General features: G+C 34.4%; 1 protein-coding gene across 1 annotated transcript in view; it reads right to left on the minus strand.

The window, feature by feature from the left end:
- The window catches only part of SPATA48 (spermatogenesis associated 48), an 86,861-nt gene that overhangs the window by 52,894 nt on the left and 9,780 nt on the right, over positions 1–24,187 (minus strand). Inside the window, exons 2-3 of the mRNA XM_031957221.1 lie at positions 15,122–15,216; positions 3,901–3,980 (exon numbers count right to left, since the gene is read on the minus strand). Of these exons, the coding sequence (XP_031813081.1) occupies positions 3,901–3,980; positions 15,122–15,216 (175 nt within the window). The remainder of the gene's footprint in view (positions 1–3,900; positions 3,981–15,121; positions 15,217–24,187) is intronic.

Raw genomic sequence — 24,187 nt, forward strand, 5'->3', positions numbered from 1 at the left:
CTAAGCACTCTGATCTTTTAAAGTAGAAACTGCTACATTTTTGTGCTATCCTGACTATGGCTACAATATACTTAAATTGTTTCTGGTTGCTTGCAATATTTCTCCTTGATTTGAAGGTTCTGGAATTTGGCTGATATTCCTGGGAATTTCATTTGAGGATGTCTTCCAGGAAGTGATTGGCAGATCTTTCAATGTCTGTTTTACCCACTGGTTCTAGAATATCTGGGCAATATTCTTGATATTCTTGATGTTTCTTGATAATTTCTTCAAAAATGATTCTTAGGCTCTTTTTTTTTTTTGATCATGGCTTTCAGGCAGTCCAATAATTTTTAAATTATCTCTCCTGCATTTACTTTCCAGTTCAATTGTTTTTCAAATGAAATATTTCACATTTTCTTTTGTTTTTTCTTTTTCTTTTTTTTCTTTTTTCACTGTTTCTTGATGTCTCATAAAATCATTAGCTTTCAGACCTTGGATTCCATTCCTTTTGGGAAGACGAGTTTACTTCTATACTACAATGACATATCTGCATAGGATTTTTGTAGAAGTATACCTTATAAACCTTGATACTTATGACTTCATAATTTCATGGAAGATCTCCCAGATTCTTATGGATTGCCCAATAATAGGTACCAGGTCAAGCCCCAAGTAGTCATTGTTTGGGTCCTGATATATTTAGAATGAATATAAATGACTGCCTTTTCTATTTTGGCCCAAAATTTTGAGGGTCTTCTCTTCCCAGATTTATTTATTTAGATTTTTTTTTTTTTTGGACTAGGTGAAAAAGGCCATTCTTTGCCTCATTTTCTAATCATCCTTAATCATTGAATAGTTGTGATTTTTAACTTCATGCTAAAGTGGGGCTGTGCTTCTTGGATCAAAGAGCCACTTTGTCAAGATTCAGAGTTTTTTTTTTTTTTCATAGATAATTTTAAGGACATGTAAGTTTACACTTCTTTCAAGGTGGCGTGACCTAAAGAGAGATGTCTTTGCTACTGTTCTGGCCTGTGCTCTGGCTTGTGAGTGACCACAACATTTTTTCCTACCCTGAAAATGTTAGCAGTGTCCCTGCGCCCAAAGCTTCTTGTCCTGGAACTTTGACCCATCCAAGACAAAGACAGGTACGTGAGAATAGGTGATGTAACACAATCCTGCCCCTGGTGTCAGCCCCTGTAATCTCCTTCTGGCCAGTTGTTCAACTCCTCTTACCTCTGATGAACTAAGTAGTCTGGAAGCAGTCTGTGCTGCTGTAGCCTGCTCTAAATTTGCATTGGACTGCCTACTTTCTAAATTGTCCTGGGCTAAAAAATATTGCACTCTGTCCTTTTGTGGGTGCTCCTGCTCCAGAACTTTTTTGGGGTATTAGTTCAAGTTATTTGGAGACAAATTTGGAAGAGCTGAGGCAAGTTTCTGCCTTCTTAGCTCTGCCCTGTGAGTAAAGTTTTCAATAAACTTCTTATAGTTAAAATTTTTTTTGAAATCATTTGGACAAAATTGTAAGAAAACACTAATTGTAAGAAAACAAAATTGTAAGAAAGCACTATTGTTCTATAGTAGTCTCTGAACAAGTCAGCTTTTCTCTAAGTGAGCTTCAGAATATTATCAAGTACTTTTTTTTTTTTAAAGGGGGAAGAATCTGCTTATTGAAAGGCCTGCAACTTCACTTCTAATAGCATACATTTATATAGCTCTTTAAGGTTTAGACACTGCTTTCCCTCACAGCAGGTCTATAAGACAAATTTAAATATTATTCTCAGAGGGTTAACAAGTAGGAGAGCTGAAACACATTCCCAGCTCTTGTGGCTCTAGACCTTGTTGGCTTTCAAGGCTTCAAATAACTGAAGGAAACACTCTGTTAACATTATGAAACTTCCACTTAGACATAATTGAAATGATTTGAATAGTCAGTAAGCATTTATTAATCACTTTACTATATGCCACACCCTGCACCAAGCCCTGGGAATACAAAACAAACAAACCCAAAACAAAATAACAAAAGAAAAAAAAAAAAAAGCAGAAGTGTTCTTATTAGTCAATTAACAATGAGATTCATTTAAATGTCTAGCATATATTAAAAACTGTGACTAGAATGGAGAATATACAGACAAATATTAAATAGCCTCTGCCTTACAGGAGTTAACACTTTTAGGTTATAAAGTTTTTTGCTCTGAGGTTAATATCTTTTTTTCTGAGGAAAAAAAAATCTGTAGTCTCTGATTTTAGGAAAATAATTCTTCAATGATAAAGGCTGCAATATTGTGTTATTCTTATGATTTCTTCCTAAAGATTGCTCGTGGCTTTCTATCCATTACATGAATGTTATTTGTATGAAACAAATCACTGTTCACTGAATATATTTGAAAAGAAAATGTTTTCACAAAATGCTGTGATTTCACAATTTTTTTTTCATAAAATACAAAAAAATTCTTAAAGGCAACCAGAAGTTGTATTGTGTTTTCTGATTTGATTTGTTGATAACCTTGTACTTGAAGAAATCAACTGGAGTTCCATAAAGATCAACATCTAAATTTGAGAGATAAATCAGTTTTGAGAATCTATTATTTTCAGAAAGAACTTATGGAACTTCTAGTAACCATAAATATTTGGATTTGTATGTTTAGAAGTTCTTTAGGGTAATTCTGTGTATATTTAGAAAATATTTCCATGTTTTATGGAGATGATTATTTTCTGATTTAAAAATAGTGAATTAAGCGAAATATTTCTGATACTATTACTGCAATGTTAATTTACCCCCCAAAAAGAATTTTTGTATTTAGTTGTTTCAATCATGTTATGTCTGACTCTTTGTGATCCCATTTGGGTGGTGGTTGTTGTTTTTGTTGGCAAAGATACTGGAAAGGTTTGTCATTTTCTTCTCCAGCTCATTTTTACAGATGAGGAAACTCAGGCAAATAGGTTACATGACTTACCTAGGGTCACAAAGTTAGTAAATATCTGAGGGTGGACTTGAATTCAGAAAATGGGCCTTCTTGATTACAGACCTGGCCACTGCAAGAAAGAAAGAAAGAAAGGGAGGGAGGAAGGAAAGGAGGGAGGGAGGGAAAGAGGGAGGGAGGAAAGTAGAGAGGGAGGGAGGAAGGAAGGAAGGAAGGAAGGAAGGAAGGAAGGAAGGAAAGAATGGGGGGGGGCACCTAGGTGGTACAGTGGGTAGAGCACGAGCCCTGAAATCAGGAGGACCTGAGTTCAAATCTGGCCTCAGACACTTAACACTAACTAGCTGTGTGACCCTGGGCAAGTCACTTAACCCCAACTGCCTCAGCAAAAAAAAAAAAAAAAAAAAAAAAAAAAAAGAATAGGGAATGTTATAGTGAAGAAATCTGTAAACTTTGTCATCCAGCAGTACTGAAAAAGCAAAACCTGCTTCACATCTGTTAGCATGAGCAGCAACTAGCCTTTATGTTCCTAAACGCTTAGATGGCACTTCATGTATTTCTCCTCATTAACAAGCCTATGAAATAGCTTCCACTTTTTAGGAAGCTAAAGTTCAGGGAGGTTCAGTGAGAAAGCTAATAATTCTATGGGGGAATCTGAACCTTGGTCTTCCTACCTCCAAATCCAGTTTTCTAGCTATCTCATTCTGTTTCTCTTTGTATTATAAATCAGCTTCTAAATCCAAAATGAAACAACTTCCATATTTCTCAAATATTCAGCTACTAAAATGGAAATAAAGATTTTTATAGGATCACAATCTTAGGGGTAGAAGGGAACATAGAGGTCATCAAGTTTAATTCTCTTATTTGACAAATAAGGAAACTGAAGACCAGAGCTCACTGGTCTGGGGCAGGAATATATTCCTGATGCCAAGTCCAATACCCTACCCACTAGAATATGCACTTTAAATATGGCAAAAATTCTGTGACAGAAAAAGGAAGTGCTCACTTTTGTGTACTAGACTTGTAGAATGATTCTTTTACTCTCTGTTCCTCGCTCTTCCTTACTGGAACTCTACCTTCTTCATGCTTTAGGAAACAAGAAAAAAAGAATGACAAAAAAAAAAATGTTGAGTGTGAGTTGGATATGCTATACTTTCAGATTCCTTTACTAGCTTTAGTGAAATAGCTAACTTACATAAACTTTCAATTTACAAACACTTGATTTCTCATTTGATCTTCAAAGAATCCTTTAAAGTTTGTGATGCTATTATTCCCAATTTACAGATGAAGTCACTGTCTAAATGATCAAGGCAGAATTTGAGTTACAGTTTTCCTTACTCCAAGTCCAACAGTCAGTTAGAATATGCTACTTGCTCCCTATATGTACCTTTCTCATAGGCCAGAGGTGTTGATACATAGCTACATGTTGTTATCCAGATTTTAGGATCCTATATTCACTCTGGAAGATTCCCTAGAGGTCATTTGGTTCAACTTGCTCATTCTACAGATAAGAAAACTAAAATAAGGAATTTTAAGATATCCTTATTCTGATGTATTCATGTTTTTAGTAAAATAAATATTGCATTTTGTCAAAAGCTTTTTCTGCATTTATTTGATGTAATCATACGCTATTGCTAATTTTATCAATAATCAATAATTATAACTTTTGTGATAAGTTATTTTAGAATCTTTGCTAATATTTTATAAATTGTCACATCACTGTTCATAAAAGATGCTTAGAGTCATAGCTAATTAGCATCTAAGTCAGATTTGAACTCAGGTCTTCCTGACTCCTGGTGAGGTGCTCTATCCCATTGTAGCACCTAGCTGCTTTGGGGCATTACAAGAAGGGTAGCTGGCAGAGGTAGCAGACTTCACCATGTTATTAGCTCGCCAGTGAGTAAAACATATAGATTGAAGTATAACTCTCAAAGTGTTAGATTATGGGATTTTTTGCTTTATAGTTCAATTTCCTCTGCACCCATATAAGAATAGAATGCTTTTCTTTCCCTCTTTTAAGTATTCTTGATTTATGTAGCATAAACATACCTTTGTCATAGTATGACTTTAACAAACTTCTTTTGTTGCTGTTGTTTTGCAAAAAGTTTGTGTAATGTTGGAAGAATTGATTTTTTGAATATTTGATGAAATTTAATTATAATTCCATCTAGTCCTAAAGTTTTTTCTTTGAGAATTTATTTATGGTTTGTCCCTTTATTCCTTTGAAGTTGAATTTTTAAAGTTCTCTATTTCTTGTTTCATTAAATCAAATATTTTATATTTTTATAAATATTCATTTATTTAAACCATTAGTTTAATAACCATCTAAATTAAAATAGTTTTAAACAATATTCTTTATTTTTTCTTTATTTATTGCAAATTGTCCTTTTCTTCTTTTAGTTTTCTTTTTTCTTCTTTTTAATCAAATTGGCTAATAGTTCATTCTCTTAAAATGACTTCTAGTTTTACTTAGTAATTTAATTTCTTTGTTTTAATTTGTTACTATTTAAGGATTTCAATATTAATCTTTAATTGGGATTTGTAATGTTTTGGTTTTCTAGTATTTTTAGTTACATTCTCAATTCATTGATTCTTTTTTTCACTTACTGCCTGGAATACTGCAATACTGTCCCAGACAACCTTCTTGAATTTAGTTAGTTTCTCTGCCTTCTAATCTATCATGTTATAATATTGTTAGAGAAATTGTACTAGATTTCCTCCATAGGTTAAGAATGCTACAATTGGAGTAAAACACAGTATACTCTGGGAAGGCAGCCATTGACTAAACCCATTCAAGCCAGGACTAGAGAGAACTTCAAAACCTAAACAGAACATTGGATCCCTCTCCAAAGATTTTATGGGTTTTAAATTGATTCCATTCTTATATGGGTGCAGAGGAAATTGAACTATAAAGCAAAAAATCCCATAATCTAACACTTTGAGAGTTATACTTCAATCTATATGTTTTACTCACTGGCTAGCTAATAACATGGGGAAGTCTGCTACCTCTGCCAGCTCCCCTTCTTGTAATGCCCCAAAGCAGCTAGGTGCTACAGCGGGAGAGAGCACCTCACCAGGAGTCAGAAAAACCTGAGTTCAAATGTGACCTTAGATGCTAATTAACTATGACTCTATGCAACTCATTTAACCTGTTTGCCTCCATTTCCTTGTCTGTAAAAATAGGGATAATAATAACATACTTTTCAGTGTTACTGTCAGGATCAAATGAAGTAATGATTAATAATAACACTATTTGATCTTAGCTATTATTTTAATAGTGACAGGCCTCAAAAATATGAATAATGGCTACACTAAGGAACATGTGGCCCCACATTTCACTTAATTCTTAAGTTTACTGACACATAATTGGGCAATATAGCTTCTAATAATTGCTCTTATTTCATTTTCATTAATTATATATTCATCTTTTTAATTTTGATACTAATGACTTGGTTTTCTTCTCTCTTTTTGATTATACTAATCAATGATTTACTTAATTAATTTTTCTAAAACAAGCTACTAGCATGATTCACTAATTCAATGGTTTTCTTACATTCAATTTTATTAATCTCAACTTTATTTTTTAGGATTTCCAATTTGGTGTTTAATTGGGGATTTTAAATTCTTTTTCTAGTTTTTTTTTTTTTTTTTAATGGCATAACATTGTTGTAATGTTCTTCTAGGTTTTCTGGAGGTCTTGGGAGCAGCCTTCATTTCAGTGGAGAAGCAAAGGAGGAATGCCTGCCACCACGGTGGTGTGAGATAGAGTGAATGTTTCTGAGTCCAAGGGTTTGTACTTCAGCCTCCAGCCACAACAAAGGTGGATGATGGAATAGATATGTCTCTGGGTCCCACTCTGACTGAGTATGTCCCAGTTTATAGGCTCTATTAGAGTTAAATCCATTCATCATACTGAGTATAAGCAAATCATTATATCATTAGGGAACCATTATTTGTTGTAAGATTAAATTAATCATACTGAACTAGAGAACTATTAATCACCATGATAACCTAGATAACCATTATCTTATCAATTCCACTTAGTACCTTGTAAGAGAGTTCTGGCCCATAACATCTGCTTTCTTTTGTTTTAGAACATAGATGGTCATGCCTTCCCTGACTTCTCAGGGAGGTGAGAACCCCAAAAAGGAAGTGATCACATCCTTCCTGACTTCTCAGAAAAGGGGGTGAGAACACTAAAAAAGGAGGTGACCAAAGGGAAATGGGGAATCAAACCAGGTTTCTGAAGGGTCTCACTTGTAACAGGAATACATAAATCCATCAAAATGGGAGGTATTACATAACAAACAACATGAACCAACATGAGGAATTATACATGTCCTTAAGTCTTAGAAATAGTCCAAAACCAATCTATTGTCCTTTACTTCATGTGTCAAGGAATCCAATGATTCCTGCAGATTTTGAAGTTCTGTATCAGTGTTATCATGTCTCAGATTCCTGCTGGTTTTGAAGTTCCCCGTAACAGTCTTATTAACAATTTTTTATCTCAGGGAATGCAATGACTCCTGCTGGTTTTGAAGTTCTGTAATAGTCTCATTATCAGCCATGCTCTTTCAGTGTCAGATGTTTCTTAGGTCTTCTCCTTTGTTTCAATGTTTTTCTCTTTTTCTAGCTCTCTCCAGGTGCTTGTTGATACCCATCTGATTCCTTCTCCATCTGTAGAAATACAAGCAAACCCTTTCCCTAAAGCAGTTAAACTATCTAGTCCCTTCTATTTGCCACTTTCTGAATCTCTCCACATCATCTGGAGATTATGTTGAAGCTGCTTGCACTGGACACTGCTCTTCTGTTGGGTTAAAAAGCCTGTATTCTCCCCAATTGCTATCCCTTTCTGCCAATTGCTTTTTGACTGATTGATCATGTAATCCCTTTCTTCTATCAGATTGCTTCTCTGATGATTGATTATATCAGGATATTTAACTTTTAAAGACTTTCTGGGTGTAAACATGGCTGCCATCATGTCCCACCTGTTTTTTGTTTGAGGTCTTGGAGCTGGACCCCGCCTCTCATTTTCCTGGGTCAATCTATACTCTGAGGCCCAATGGAAGCCCTTGTGGCATTTTAGACATAGGTTTTGGGTCTTGTTCTCTCACCCTGTCCTCTCCCTCTATTTCTATGCCTACATTAAGCTTTCAGATACCTGACTTTACCACACTGAAAGCACTGACAAGTCTCTCTGGAAGTCCCTTGCCAAGCAAGACCCTGTCTTCCCATGTTCTGCATCATAGCCTGGGTATAAAAGGCGTTTGTGTTCACTGTGGCAGAGTGTCTTATGATCTCCTTTAAAGGAACATCCTTGTGTAGTCCAAGAATAATTCTTCTACAAACCTCATTAACATTTTCCTTAGCCAGTTGTCTTATCATAATCTCTGTAGCTGCATTTTGTCCAATAGTTCGTATGACAGCTGTTTGTAGATGTCCCACAAAATCAGCAATCATTTGGACCTTGCTCTATTTTTGTGAAGGCTTCCCCTCAATCTTGCTTTCCTGGGAGAGTGCCTCATGCTTTGATAGCAGCAGCAGCAATTCGCTCATATGCTATCAAAGGGTAATTAATTTATACTGAAGTGTCTGCATACTGACCTTTACTTGCTAGTTGGTCAAAGGTAATTCGTATATTAACTCCAGTTTGCCTATTTCATTGGGTTTGTATTCTATAAAGTTCATTATACTCTAAAAGCCACAAGTTTTGTCCAGGTTCTAAACATGTTCTTGCTATGGATTTCCAATCACTAAGAGTTAAAATTTCATAAGCCAAATTCTCTAATATCATTTTAACATAAGAAGATATAGACCCATAAAGAGTGCAACCCTTTTTCAAATCCTTAATTTTTTCCAGATCAAAAGGAGTGTATCTTCTCCTTTGTTGACCTCAAGAGTCAAATTCTTCAATCCCAGGGTATGCTTCTATTAAATCAGACATATCCTGTTCTTTTTTCACTTTGACTAGTGCCTTTTTTAATCTTGTCATAGGCTGCTTCATAGGTGGTTGCTAATTGTGTCACTGCCCCTCTCCCTCCTCCTTCTTCCTCCACCCCTGAAAGATTAATTGAGGGGAGAGGATCATGAGATGGGGAAATGCCCTAATGGCTCCTGCTGTAAAGCACCACACTCCTTAATTTCATCAGAATTGTACTTAACTCCATTCTTATCTGATTCTTCATTCTTTTCACCTAGTTTGTCAGTATCCTCACCCTCCTGCACTTTCTTCTTTTTTCTTATTCTAATACTTATATAATTCCTTAAAGCCAGTTGTATTGTTTTCTTTAGGAATCAAATTAGGACCATTATCATTGTAATATTCACATAGTTGCTCCCTACTAATTTCCACTCATCTGGATTTAATTATTTTTCCTTAGAGAACCAAGGAGGTGTGTATTTTGATATTTGGCAGAATTCAATGATCTGCATCCAAGTTACAATCAAACAAACCTTGGTTTTTATGAGTTTAAATAAGCTTTTAACACATTTTCCTTGAGGTGGAAAAGAAGGCTGTTTTCTAAACATTTGTCCCATTTCAGTTGAAACACTGATTTAGCCCTTAACAAAGTTTCCTTCTTGTCTATTTTTGTACTTACCTAATTTCTGGGTCATGGAGACTTCCACTAAACCCAGAATTGTGTCAGTCCCTGTTCAGGTGCCAAAATATAGTGTTCTTGTAGGTTTTCTGGAGGTCTCTGGACCAGCCTTCTTTTCAGTTGAGTAATCACCACAAGAATAGCCAGGTGTTAAAGTTCAAATTCTTTATTATCTCCTTCACAATCTGGTTTCCTTGTCTAGGGCCCTGGCCAGATTTCTGGAGAGCCTTTCAGACTGCCCTTGGTCTCAGTGGGGGAAGTGTAGGAGGCCAGCCACCACGATGGGGTGAGATGAAGTGAATGAATCTGGGTCTGCCCCTGGCTGAGTTTGTCCCAGCTTATATGTTCTACACTGAGTATAAACCAGTCATTATTATCACTAGAAAACCATTATTTGTTGTAAGATTAAATCAATCATACTGAACTTAGAGAACTATTAATCACCATGCTAAACTAGATAACCATTGTCTTATCAATTCCACTTAGTTAGCACTTTGTAAGAATCCTTGTTTCAAGTTCAGAGTTCTGGCCCATAACACACTGTTAATGTTCTGCTCTTTCAGAATTCATTGTTCTGCTCTTTTTCTATTCATGTAAATATTTAGAGTTACATTTTCCTCTGATTACTGGGTTTTTTTCTGATATATTGTTTTGATATGTTTTTTCATTATTATTATTCTCTTTAATAAAATCATTTATTGTTTCCATGATTTGTTCTTTAACCCATTTATTTTTTAAGATTACACTATCCTCCAATTAATTTTTGAAGTGTTTTTATGTTCCTTATTAAATATAAATTTTATTAACATTATGATCTGGAAAAGAATCTGCTTTTCTGCATTTAACTATACAGATTTTATGGGTAATATATTGTTTATTTTTTGTAACGGCATCATGTTCTACTGAGAAAAATAGTATATTTATTTCTATTCCTATTCAATTCTCTTCAGAGATCTATCATATATCTAGCTTATCTCAGATTCTAATTTTCTCTATGATTTCTTTTTTACTGATTTTTTGGCTAAATTTATCTGATTCTGAAAGAGGAAAGTTGTAGTTCCCCCACTATTATAGTTTTATTATTTCTATTTGTAATTCATTTAGATTTTCTTTTAAAAATTTAAATAATATAGCATTTGATGCATATGGGCTTATTATTGGTATATCATCATTATTTGTGGTACCTTTTTATCATTATATAGATTTCCAATTTATCTCTTTTAATTAAATTTATTTTAGCTTTAACTTTGTCTAAAATCATAATGACTGCCCCTTCTTTTTCTTTTGCACCAGATAAAGCAAAATAAATTCTACTCTAGCACTTTATTTTTACTATATTTTGTGGCTCTCATTTTTATAAATGTTTCTTGTAAACAACATACTACCAGATTTTGGGGTTTTAATCCATTCTGCTACCTATTACCATTTTATGGGTGACTTCATCCCATTCAAAGTTATACTTTATTCATATTCAAAGTTTTAATTTACTAGTGGTGCATTTTCTTCTATCCTATTCCTTATCACTATTTATCCTTTCCTCCTCCTCTTTTTACCCTATCCTTCTTCAAACCTTATCCTTACCCAAGCCTTCTTCTTTAACTGGCTTCTAATTACTGTATCATTAATTTATACTCTTTTAAAGAAATCCTCTCTTATCTTTTTCCTTTAAGTTCCCTACTCTATCCATCTTTCTAAAAAAATCTCTTACTTATTCTATGCCAATTGCTTTCCTATTTATTTGTAAGTTGAGAAGAATTTTATATCCTTCTTTATAGGATTTTATAACCTAGATAGGGAATGTATGTCCCTCTTTAACTCAGTTTTGATGAGAAAGTTCTAATACTACCAGTCCCTCACACCTTCTTACCTATACTGTAACATCTCATTAGAATGAGATAATTGTTCCATTTTTTACCTGTCCATGCTTCATTTTATTTTTTAGGATCATCCCATCATATTCAACCCCCAAACTTTCTATGTATGCTCTTTCAAGCTATTCAAGTAATAATAACATTAAAAGTTACAGATAGCATTATCCCATGTAAGACATAAACTTGTGCACCTCATTAAATCTTTTATAATTTGTCTTTTATATTTATCTTCTTATGCTTCTCTCAAATCTAATAAGTAAAAATTTTCAATCAGTTCTGGTCTTTTCTTCACAGGAACCTAAAAGTCCTTTAGTTCATTAAATACTCATTCTTTTTTCCATTCAGGATTACACACAACTTTTCTGAGTAAATTATTCTAGATTGCAAGCCCAGTTCTTTTACTTATTGGAATATAATGTTCTATGCTTTTTGGTTTTTTTTATGTAGAAGCTGCTAAATCTTGTGTTATCTTGACTGTAGCTCCATAGTATTTACATCCCCCACCCTCCTCACCCTCAGGTGCTTGTAGTATTGTCTCCTTGATCTGGGAGCTTTGAAATTTAACTATGATGTTCCTGTGAGTTTTCATCTTGGGATATCCCTCAAATAGCAATAAGTGGATTTTTTCCTATTTCTATTTTATTCTCTTGTTCTAAAACTTCAAGACAATTTTTCTTAATAATTTCTAGTGTCTAGATGCTTTAAAAAAAATCATAACTTTCATGTAGTCCAACAATTCTTATATTGCCTTTCCTCAATCTTTTCTCCAAGTCACTTGTTTTCTGATGAGATGTTTCACATTTTCTTCTATTTTAAATTTTTTTCAAGTTGTAATTTTTATTTCTTGATGTCTTATGAAGCTATTAGCTTCCCCTTAAAACAATTCTATTTTTTAAGGAATTATTTTCTTCTGTAAGTTTTTGGATCTCTTTTTCTAATGATTGACTTTCTTTTTATAATTTTCTTGAGTTTCTTAAATTATGTTAAATTTAACTCCCTAGTTCTTTCTCAACCTCTTTTATTTGGTTTTTAAAGTCCCTTTTAAGATCTTCTAAACATGCTTTTTGGGCTTGTGACTATTTTGCTTTTATCTTTAAACTAGAAGTAGCTGTTTTGACTTCCCTATGTTCTTCTGAGTTGGACTACAGATCTTCTCCATCACTAGAGTAGCTATGTATACTGGATTTTTTTTTCTTTAACTTATTCATATTTTTAGCAGTTTATTTGTTGTCTATTAATTTTGTGTTAGAGACAGGCTCTAGCCCCAAAGTATGAAGGATCATCAATATCTCAGGCTTCAGGTTTTTTTTGTGCTGTCATTACCTGTATTGTATCTAAATAATTATTGGGATTTATTATGCTCAATTATTAATCTTGGTATCAAACCAGTGCACAAAGAAGTTACTTGTATACCTCAAAGAAGAAGACATTGAAGCATTGTGCATACTGAAATTTGGCATAGATCCATCTTATTATTAAAAATTTCTTTGTTAATTGTAGTCAGTGTCTTTCCAAAAAAGAGGGCTAGGTTCAAATTCTTGCATTGGGAAATTCAACCTGCAAATTACTGTCTTCTCAATGCCTCTAAACAACTAAGGCTATAGCTGTCCCAGACTTAAAACTGTATTACAAAGCAACAATATTGAAAACTATTTGGTACTGGCAAACAAGTAGGGTAGTTGTTAAGTGGAATAGGTTAGATTCACAAGACATAATAATCAATGGACTTAGTAATCTAGTGTTTGATAAGCCCAAAGACTCCGGCTTTCTTGGATAAGAACTCACTATTTCACAAAAATTGCTGGGAAAATTAGAAAACAATATGGCAGAAACTAGGCATTGACCCACACCTAACACCCTATACCAAGATCAGTTTGAAACGTGTTCAGGATTTAGACGCAAAGCGTGATACCATAAGCAAATTAAGAAAACAAAGGATAGTTAACCTCTCAGATCTGTGGAGAAAGAAGGAATTTATGGCCAAAGAAGAACTAGGGAACATTATGAAATTCCAAATGGATAATTTTGATTATATTGAATTAAAAAGTTTTTGTACAAATAAAACTAATGCAGACAAGATTAGAAGGGAAGCAGAAAACTGGGGAAAAAATTTTACATCCAAGGTTTCTGATAAAGGCCTTATTTCTAAAATACATAGAGAATTGACGCAGATTCATAAGAATACAAGCCATTCTCCAATTCATAAATGGTCAAAGGATATGAACAATTTTCAGATGAAAAAAATTAAAATCATTTTTGGTTTTGTGAAAAAATGTTCAAAATCACTATTAATCAGAGAGATGCAAATTAAGATAACTCTCAGGTACCACTATATACCTTTCAATTGTATAAGATGACAGAAAAAGATAATGATGAATGTTGGAGGGAATGTGGGAAAACTGAGACACTAATATATTGTTGGTCAAGTTGTGAACTGATCCAATAATTCTGGATAGCAATTGGGAATTATGCCCAAAGGGCTACCAAATTGTTCATGCCCTTTGATCCATCAGTGTCTCAACTGGGTCTGTATCCAAAAGAGATCATAAAAAAGGGAAAATGTTCAAAAGTCTTTGTAGCAGCCCTTTTTGTAGTGACAAGGAACTGGAAACCGAGTGGATACTCATCACTTGGAGAATGGCTGAATAAGTTATGGTGTATGAATGTTATGGAGTATTATTATTCTATAAGAAATGATCATCAAGATGGTTTCAGAAAGGCCTGGAGAGACTTACATGAACTGATGCTAAGTGAAGTGAGTGGAACCAAGAGAACATTGTACACAGTAACAAGATTATATGATGATCAATTCTGATAGATATGGCTCTTTTCAATAGTGAGATAATTCAGGCTAGTTCCAGTAGACATGATGGAGAGAGCATAATAAATGTATAAATATGTATAGAAGAATTGCCTATGTTTAACATATATTGGATTACTTGCCATGGAGAGGACAAGGTGGCAGAAAGGTAGGGAGAAAAATTTGGAACACAAGGTTTTGCAAGGGTGAATGTTGAAAATTATCTTTGCATGTATTTTGAAAATAAAAAGCTATTATTAAAAAAAGAAAAGAAAAAGAAACTAAGGCTATCAGTTATACCAAATTGCTAATATGCTTCAGAGAATGGAATTTTGTGTACTAGAACTTCTCCATCCTGGCAAAACCCCAGGACAAGATCACTCTTCCCCCCCCTGCCCCAAAATAAGGTTCTTCCATAAAATGCTGTATTTAGAATGTTTATACTTTATTCTTCATTTTGCCCCAACTTGCTGTCATTTTAGGGTAAACTATCTAAAATTTAATAATTAAAATATTTTCTTCTACAGATACTATGGCACCCATCTACATATTTCCTTTGATTATGAATGAATTCAAATGGTTAATAAATTAACAAAGATATATTTTTGGTCATATGATACTGACACCCAAGCCCACAGAATATAAGACAACTTATAGAACAAATGAAATGTCTTACCTTACATTTTGAATCATCCAATGAAAACCTGTATGTGCTTAAATTGTCTTGCATTTTAGATATATCAGGAATAACTCACTTAGTATTTCCTTTGAGTTGAATGAATGAGTTCCAATGGGTAATAAATTAACAAAAAATATATTTTTGTATATATAATGATGCCCAATGAGTCCCAATAGTTAATAAATTAACATAAAATGCAATTTTTTTGTATACATAATGTTGACACCCAAGCCCACAGAATACTAGACAATCAATAGAACAAATGGAATATATCTTACCTTATATTTGGAATCAACAAATGAAAACCTGGCTGTGCTAAAACTACCTTTTATTTTTGTTAGATCAGGAATAACCTTTTTTGAGCTTGTCCAACCTAAAAAAGAAAAAAATGTTGGTTTTTGAGCTAAGAAGTTAAGAAATTAGCACGGACATTTTCTTTCTCACTAACCAAAGACTTTTCTGTTAGAAAAAAATGCTGAATGTAAAGTGAGCTAATTTTTCAGTGACTGATATTATTTGCCTAAAATCAAGAACAAAATAGAAAATAAGTCTGAACAAGTCAAATATATGTGGGAAACTATTTAGTTTCATTAGTTTATATTGCCTGTTATTGCTTATTAAGAGAAAAGAATACTTATGTGATTAAAAAAAAGATTATGTTGAATGAATGCTATGGTTTGCATGTTCTAGCAACTGAAATTGATTATTTACTAATATTTAGTATCATTTTTGAAAGAGGAGGCACAGGTAAGAACAAAAGCACTTTTTCCAGAAGTGACTATATTTTGATAGTATTAGAAAATGACTATAGAGATAATTTCCTGGACAATGAAGGTCTATTAGTTTGTTTAGAGACCTAAGATACAGTACAGTAAGAAAACATTTATGCCACAGTTCTCTTTTATTGTCCTGACTCAGTTTCCCTAATTATCCTGACTCAGTTTCCCTAAATTGTCCTGCTTTGTTTTCCCTAATTGTTCTGCCTCAGTTTATAATTGTTCTGCTCAATCCTGCAAAACCATCCCTCTCTCTTAATCAGAATATTTGATAAGGATAAAAGATCTTATATTTTGGAATATCAGAATGCCTCTCCCCATCCCAAGCTATTAGAATATCAGATATTGTCTTATCAAGATGCTTCTCCCCATCTCTGGGGTGCCTCCCCACATCTCCCATAGCTCACCCCTCACCCCACCTTTTCAGAGTCCTGTTCCCACTCTCAGCACCCTGACTCTGCCCCTACCTTGATCTATCTCCTGTGTCTGAGCCACATGTATATATGTCATTGAGAACTCAGATTGTTTGCTGGATTCTTGGAGAGAGGATAGTCTCATTCAGCCCTGGGACCAAACAATGGATCCATTTGGTCCCAGGAAATCTCTCCCTTTCAAAAAAAAATTATTAAATACTCTCTAATCTCTATCTTGGCTCAGTTTCTCCAGCATTACAATTATTTTTCTGTATGAAAATGTTCTCTTCCAGACCTTTTTGGAAGGTTCAGTTTGAACTTGAAATAGGTTCAGTTTTAGGATTTCATACTAAAATCTCTAGTTTCCTTCTTACATTAAATACTGGATCTTCAATTTGGCAAAGAAAGAAAAATATATATGCCCCAAACAATAAATAATCAAAATAATCCCCTTTCCTCTTTTGTGAGCTTCTAACTTGCAGTTCTCTAAGCCTATCAATGTGCTGGAATTGAGATCCCCACCTCTAAGACAGAAGTCCCAAAATAAGTAATTGATTCTAAAATTATAATTTCATTGAAATATAAATCATTGTTGTAAAACTTTCTTTTTAGTAAGACCACAAAACAGAAGGGGAAAAACATTTGTTGAAATAGTTAAAATTTTCCTTCTAGAACAAATTTCAAGAGTATTAATTCAATTGATTCACTGTTCCTTAATGGATAAAGAAAATATGGTATTATCTAGATATGCAGCCAAACAATAACCTAAACATAAGGAATAAATTTCACAATTTGACTTTATAAGAAAATAAATTCTATTTCTCACATAGAAGAGTTGTTAGAACTACTGAAATCTGATTCTGGCCTCAAGTTAGAACATAAGAATGCAGTAAAAATAACAATAACAACAACAACAATAATAATATACATAGATGTACAGAGTTACAAACCTTGGAATTCCTATACTCAAAATTCCCTTGTTTAGAACAGACAGGAAAACCAAGTTCTTGAGCAGTTAAGTAAAGTTCCACAAGATCACACAGTTACTTACATAGTGAAGCTAGTATCCAAATCCAAGTCAGGAGGTAAGGGGATAGGGGTTGGGATGGGGATGGTGATGAAGTGGGGGAATTTTGTTCCTTCACTCTGCTGCACACAAGGTCTTGAAAACTCAGATCTATCTTCCCAAGTCTTAGCTTCCTCTTCTCTCCAATCCTAGGGCTGGAGAGTAGAGAGTAAAAAATCGCCTCCCAAAGCCCAAATTTATAGAGGGCAGAAATTGGGCTTCAATTTACTCCACTTTTCATCTGCAACTCTGGTTTTTATTTCCAAACTGGTTAACTCTGGTATCTCCCCCGACTCTTACTTTCTTGCTTACTTTTGTGTATTGCCTTCCCCTATTGGCTATAAAGTCCTTAATACAAGTTTATTGAATTGAATTTAAACCCTATTCGCTGAAGCTGAAACCCAGCAAAATTACCAGTAGAAAATGGAGCACTGAATCACATCCTTTTCTCTATAAAGGAAGGTTTGGAGAAGAATTTAGTACTCCACCCTTTAGCTCTCAGGCCTGAGGGGAGAAGAAAGTGAGAGAGGTGAAAAAGGTAGTTGTCTGCATTATGATGAGATTAGAAATAATCTGTTTATCCTGGGAGGGGCATTTTGCTGTAAGGAGTTGAAACCAAACTGAGTGGCATATGCAAAGTGGAATATGAGTTCAGGCACCAGGCAGGAAGGAGAAAAGCATGCTTAGGAAATGGAAAGTCCAGTGTATTTTGACCTTAGAGATAAATTAAAAATAGCAATAGTAGATAAGAATGGAAAAGTAGATTACAGCCAAAACAGAAATTAACTGAGTGAAAAACATCTATAATAACAACAACCTTTAAGTGCTATGTGCCAGGCATTATTTTTTGTTTGTTTTATAAAGCTTTTTATTTTCAAAACATATGCAGCATAATTTGACAACAATGACTTCTGTGTTTCCGATTTTCTCCTCCTTCCCCCCATCCTCTCTCTTAGATGGCAAGCAATTCAATATATATTAAACATGTTAAAATATATGTTAAATCCAACATATATAAACATATTTATACAATTCCATTGCTGCACAAGAGAAATCAGATCAAAAAAAAAAGAAAGTAAATAAGTAAGAAAACAAAATGTAACAAAAAGAGTGAGAATGTTATGTTGTGATTCACACTCAGTTTCCACAGTTCTCTCTCTTGGTGTAGATGGCTTCTTCATCACAAGATCATTGGAACTGGCATCAATCATCTCATTGTTGGAAAGGTCAGATTAATCAGAATTGATAGTTGTATTGTAATGCCAGAGAAACTGAGGCAAGATAGATTAGAGAATGTTTAGTGATTTATATAAAAGGGAGAGAGATTTACTGGGACTAAGTGGATGCATGATTTGGTCCCAGGGCTGGATAAGACTACAGTCTCCAAGAATCCAGCAGCAAATGTTGAATACAAGATTCTTTTATAGGGTAACAAGATAGATGACATCAAGTGGGGGAGGTACCTGGATGGGGATGACCCAATGGGGAGAGGCACGTAGGATGACATAATGGATGGAGACACCTAGGATGACATACTGGAAGGAGGTACAGGAGAGGCTCCTGATATTCTAATGATGTCTAAAATGAAGACGTTTATCCCATCAAACATTAAGAGGGAATGATTGTAGCCTGAGGTCTAAGATATAAAACCTTTATTCAATCAAACATTCTAATGATTAAGAGGGACTGGTTATAGCCTGAGGTAGAGTAACTGAAGTAGGACAATTAGGGAAACTGGGTCAGGACATTAAAAGGGAACTGTGGCACAACATTATAATACTGATGTTGTCTGGTACAATAATCTCCTATTTCTGCTCATTTCACTTAGCATCAGGCCTCTCTAAAATCATCCTACTGATCATTTCTTACAGAACAATAATATTTCATTATATTCATATACCATAAATTATTCAGCCATTCTCCAATTGATGGACATCCACCCAGTTTCCAGTTTCTTGCCATTACAAAAAGGGCTGCCACAGACATTTTTGCACATGTGGGTCCCTTTCCTTCCTTTAAGGATATCTTTAGGCTATAAGCCCAATAGAAATACTGCTGGGTCAAAGGATATGCATAGTTTGATAATTTTTTGAGCATAGTTCCAAATTGCTCTCCAGAATGATTGGATGCGTTCACAGTTCCACCAACAGTGTCCCAGTTTTCCCACATCCCCTCCAACATTCATCCTTGTCTTTTCCTATCATTTTAGCCAATCTAAGAGGTGTGGAGGGGTCTCTCAGAGTTGTCTTAATTTGCATTTCTCTGATTAATAGTGATTTAGACATGTGCCAGGCACTGTGACAAGCACTGCCTTTTACAAATCTAAAAAAAAAGTCTCTTACCTCAAGGAACTAACATTTTAAATAGTAATCAACATAGTGCTTATAGAAGGTGTTTTGGACTGGGTAAGGGAGACATTGTATGGAGATAATGGACAAGTTAATGGACTCATTCTTTTCAGAATCAGTGGTAGAATTGATTATATTATTTATTGTTTTAAAAGTAAGAGATGAAAAAGGAATAGGGGAAGAATACATATGAAGGGAAAGGGCTTGTCAGGAAGATAACTAGAGAAAAGAATGGTCTTGAGCCTTGGGTCAGCAATCTACAACCTATGTGAGTTAAAATACCATGTGAGCACTTACCAAATTGGAGAATATGGCTTCAGAGTTTGAAGTCCCTTAAATTCCAAGGCACTTAGAAGATATAGTTTCTGGAAGTCTGATTGTGATTGAAGAGAATACAAAATCTGAATTTCAATTTTGTTTAAAAGTTTTAAGAGGCTAGTGATAGATCTTGAACAATCAAAGACATATTCAAAGTTTTGATAGTGTCTTGGGTTTCCAGCCAAATCTATAACACATTTCTAATTGGTAGAACGATTGTTTCTTGCCTCTGTGAGGAGCAGAGTTGATTTGAGAGCTTGGGACAGGAGAGATATCCTTCATTTTTCTTTGAGAAAAGACACATGGTTCTATCCTCTGTCCAGAACTAACTCCACACACATGGAAAGAGATGGTGTGACTTTGAAAATATAGACATGTAGGAGAAACTAATTCCTCAATATAGCCCTGATTTCCAATTTGCTCCCAGACGGATTTTGTCTTTTGGCTGAGATTTCAAAAAAAAAAAAAAGTACAAGTGACACACTTTTAAGTTTAAACAGCATTACCGACATTTCCTCTATTACATTCCTATGCCTAGACATTCAATAGAATAATAAATAAAACTTCCATTTTTGGAGATGTAAATATTCACTTCATAAATTTAATAAGTGAATTTCCCAAACAGGTTAAAGCTGGCTTCAACTCAAGAGTCAAATATAGTTTTGAAGTTCTGAGCCTGAGTGATAAGTGAATTCAACAAAACTCTGAATTAATTTTCTCCTAGAAATATTTTCTCCCTTATGTCTGTTGACAGTACCACTAGCCTTCCAGGCTTGCAATCACAATAATGATTCTTCATTTTTTACTCTTCCTTACTCCACATTTCTTATCAATTGTTGACTTTTGCTATTTCTACTTTTACAACATCTCCCACTCACACAGTCACCACCTCTTGCTCAGATTATTACTGCAGGCTTCTTTTTTTTTTTATTTAATAGCCTTTTATTTACAGGATATATATATATATATATATATATATATATATATATATATATATATATATATGTAACTTTACAGCATTAACAATTGCCAAACCTCTTGTTCCAATTTTTCACCTCTTACCCCCCCACCCTCCCTAAATGGCAGGATGACAGTAGATGTTAAATATATTAAAATATAACTTAGATACACAATAAGTATACATGACCAAAACATTATTTTGCTGTACAAAAAGAATCAGACTCTGAATTATTGTACAATTAGCTTGTGAAGGAAATCAAAGATGCAGGTGTGCATAAATATAGGTATTAGAATTCAATGTAATGGTTTTAGTCATCTCCCAGAGTTCTTTTCTGGGTATAGCTAGTTCAGTTCATTACTGCTCCATTAGAAATGATTTGGTTGATCTCGTTGCTGAGGATGGCCTGATCCATCAGAACTGGTCATCATCTAGTATTGTTGTTGAAGTATATAATGATCTCCTGCTCCTGCTCATTTCACTCAGCATCAGTTCGTGTAAGTCTCTCCAGGCCTTTCTGAAATCATCCTGTTGGTCATTTCTTACAGAACAGTAATATTCCATAATTTTCATATACCACAATTTATTCAGCCATTCTCCAACTGATGGACATCCATTCAGTTTCCAGTTTCTAGCCACTACAAAAGGGCTGCCACAAACATTCGTGCACATACAGGTCCCTTTCCCTTCTTTATAATCTCTTTGGGATATAATCCCAGTAGTAACACTGCTGGATCAAAGGGTATGCACAGTTTGATAACTTTTTGAGCATAGTTCCAAACTACTCTCCAAAATGGTTAGACCCGTTCACAACTCCACCAACAATGCATCAATGTCCCAGTTTTCCCGCATCCCCTCCAACAATCATCATTATTTTTTCCTGTCATCTTAGCCAATCTGACAGGTGTGTAGTGGTATCTTAGAGTTGTCTTAATTTGCATTTCTCTGATTAATAATGACTTGGAGCATCTTTTCATATGACTAGAAATAGTTTCAATTTCTTCATCTGAGAATTGTCTGTTCATATCCTTTGACCATTTTTCAATTGGAGAATGGCTTGATTTTTTATAAATTAGAGTTAATTCTCTATATATTTTGGAAATGAGGCCTTTATCAGAACCTTTGTATTGCTTCCCTTCTAATCTTGTCTGCATTAGTTTTGTTTGTACAAAAACTTTTCAGTTTGGTATAATCGAAATTTTCTATACTGCAGGCTTCTAATGAATATTTCTGTCCCACACTAATCTATTCTCCACACTGTTGCCCTATTGATTTTCCATAAAAGTTGTCCATCAGTTTTCAATATGTACCTGAATCATCTCTTTTTCCTATTATCTATTTTCTAGATGAACATACACTTGTCTAAATACTAGTTATCTTTTTTTTGTTGTTATTATTCAGTCATTATGACTTGTGACCTCATGTTTTGGAGGGTTTTCTTGACAAAAGAAAAAAACTGGGTGGTTTTCCATTTCCTTTTCTAGCTCATTTTACAGATGAGGAACTGAAACAAACAGGTTAAGTAAGTGACTTGCCCACAGTCATACATCTGATAAGAATCTGAAGGTAAATTTGAAATCATGATGATGAGCCTTCCTGATTTCAAGCTCAGTGCTCTACCAAATGAGATACCTACTTTCCCCACTCATCCTTTAGTCAATCAATCAATTAATAAACATTTATTTTATCTTCTGGATAATGGATGATGGTCTTGTGTTGTTCTGGTCACTAATGGAGTGAAGCATGGATATGGTCTCATTCTCTGGTTTATTAACATAATGTTTTCAAAAATGTTGTTAAACACCTTCAATAAGGATGAAAACAGCATCAAGGACAAGTATTGTGTTGATGGTAAATTATGTTAAAAAAGCTACAAGCCAAGACAAAACTGAAGAGGAAGAGTTAATGAGTGACTTTTTGTTTGCAGATGATTGTATACTCAATGCAGCCTCTGAAGCTAATATGCAACAAAGTATGACTTGATTCTGTGTTACTTGTGCTAATTTTGTCCTAACAATTAACATCAAGAAAACAGAGGTTGTCTACTGGCTAGTACCATAACATATATATATATATATATATATATATATATATATATATAAGCTATTAGTTATGGCAAAGAGAGAATTTTTGAATACAGTGGATAAATGTACTAATCTTGGCAGTATACTTTTCAGAGATGTGAACATATATGAGGAGGTTAACATACATATTGCCAGAGATAGCTCAGATTTGGAAGTCTCTGAAGGAAAGTGGGAGGAAAAAAGAAGTATTATATTACCTACCAAACTATAGGTCTACAGAGATGTTGTACTGACCTCTTTGTCATATGTCTGTGAAACTTGGACAGTTTACCAATGTCATGTCCTTTGAATTGCCTTAGGAAGATTATGAAGACCACCTGGAAGAATAGGTACCAGATGCTAAGGTCCTTTCTCAAGCTTCACTGCCAAATATTCAAATTCTGCAGCAGAGAGGGCAATTCTGTTGGGCTGGCCATTGCTTGAATGCTAAAGATGCATCTACTTAAAAGACTATTTTTATGGAGAATAGAAGGCAAACACTCATATAAAGGGCAGAAGTGATACAAGGACACTCTTAAGGTCTCTCTGAAGAACTCTGGAATGAATTGGGGGACATGACACATGCTGGCACAGGACTTCCTAGCATGGCATGCCTACATTAAAGAAGGAACTGAGCTCTATGAGAAAAGCAGAATTATAGTAACTCAAAAGAAATGTGAGATATGCAGAATTACAGACATCTCCATTCTAAATGTTCATATGGATAATTTGCGCCTGACCTGACCTCCTATTGATCTGATCAGTCACTGTCAGGCATATTATACCTTGACTCCAACATGGTAATGTCATTTTGGTCCAATAACCAAAAGTTCATTAAGTCATTATGAGTAGTGTCTTGGACAAAAAAAAGTAAAAGTTAATTCCGGCCTTCCAGGAACTCCTAATCTAATGGGGAAAGACAACACATAAAAAGAAGCTGATAAGAGGATAGAAGGGGAAGAGTATCTGACAGGAGAGTAAGAAAAACCTGGAGCTGGTTTGGAAATAATGAGATGAAAGCTCTGGGTCCCTTCTTTAAATAGAGAATATAATGGCAGCTCTCCGAAGTCCACCTCTACCCTCTTTCATCCATTAATCCTACAAACCCATAAAGCCCTCTTTTTATATTGAAATGCTTTTTGCTTCTTACCAACACTTACCACTTACTCTCTAATCTTTACATTGAATCAAACATGGCCTGACTTGAGATGCTGACAATTGCCTTCTAATTGTATTCTCAGGCTTCATTCTTTTCCTCATATCAATATATAACTCCTCATAGCTGCCAAAATGATTTTTTTTAGAGGTTTGACTATGTCACCTATTTGTTGAATAAACTCCAATCTCTTTAAGGATCTCTAGCACAAAACATAAACTTTTATTTGGCATTTCAAAGTCTCTA

The sequence above is a fragment of the Sarcophilus harrisii genome, chromosome 1 (genome assembly GCF_902635505.1).
Source record: "Sarcophilus harrisii chromosome 1, mSarHar1.11, whole genome shotgun sequence".
NCBI classification, from domain to species: domain Eukaryota; kingdom Metazoa; phylum Chordata; class Mammalia; order Dasyuromorphia; family Dasyuridae; genus Sarcophilus; species Sarcophilus harrisii.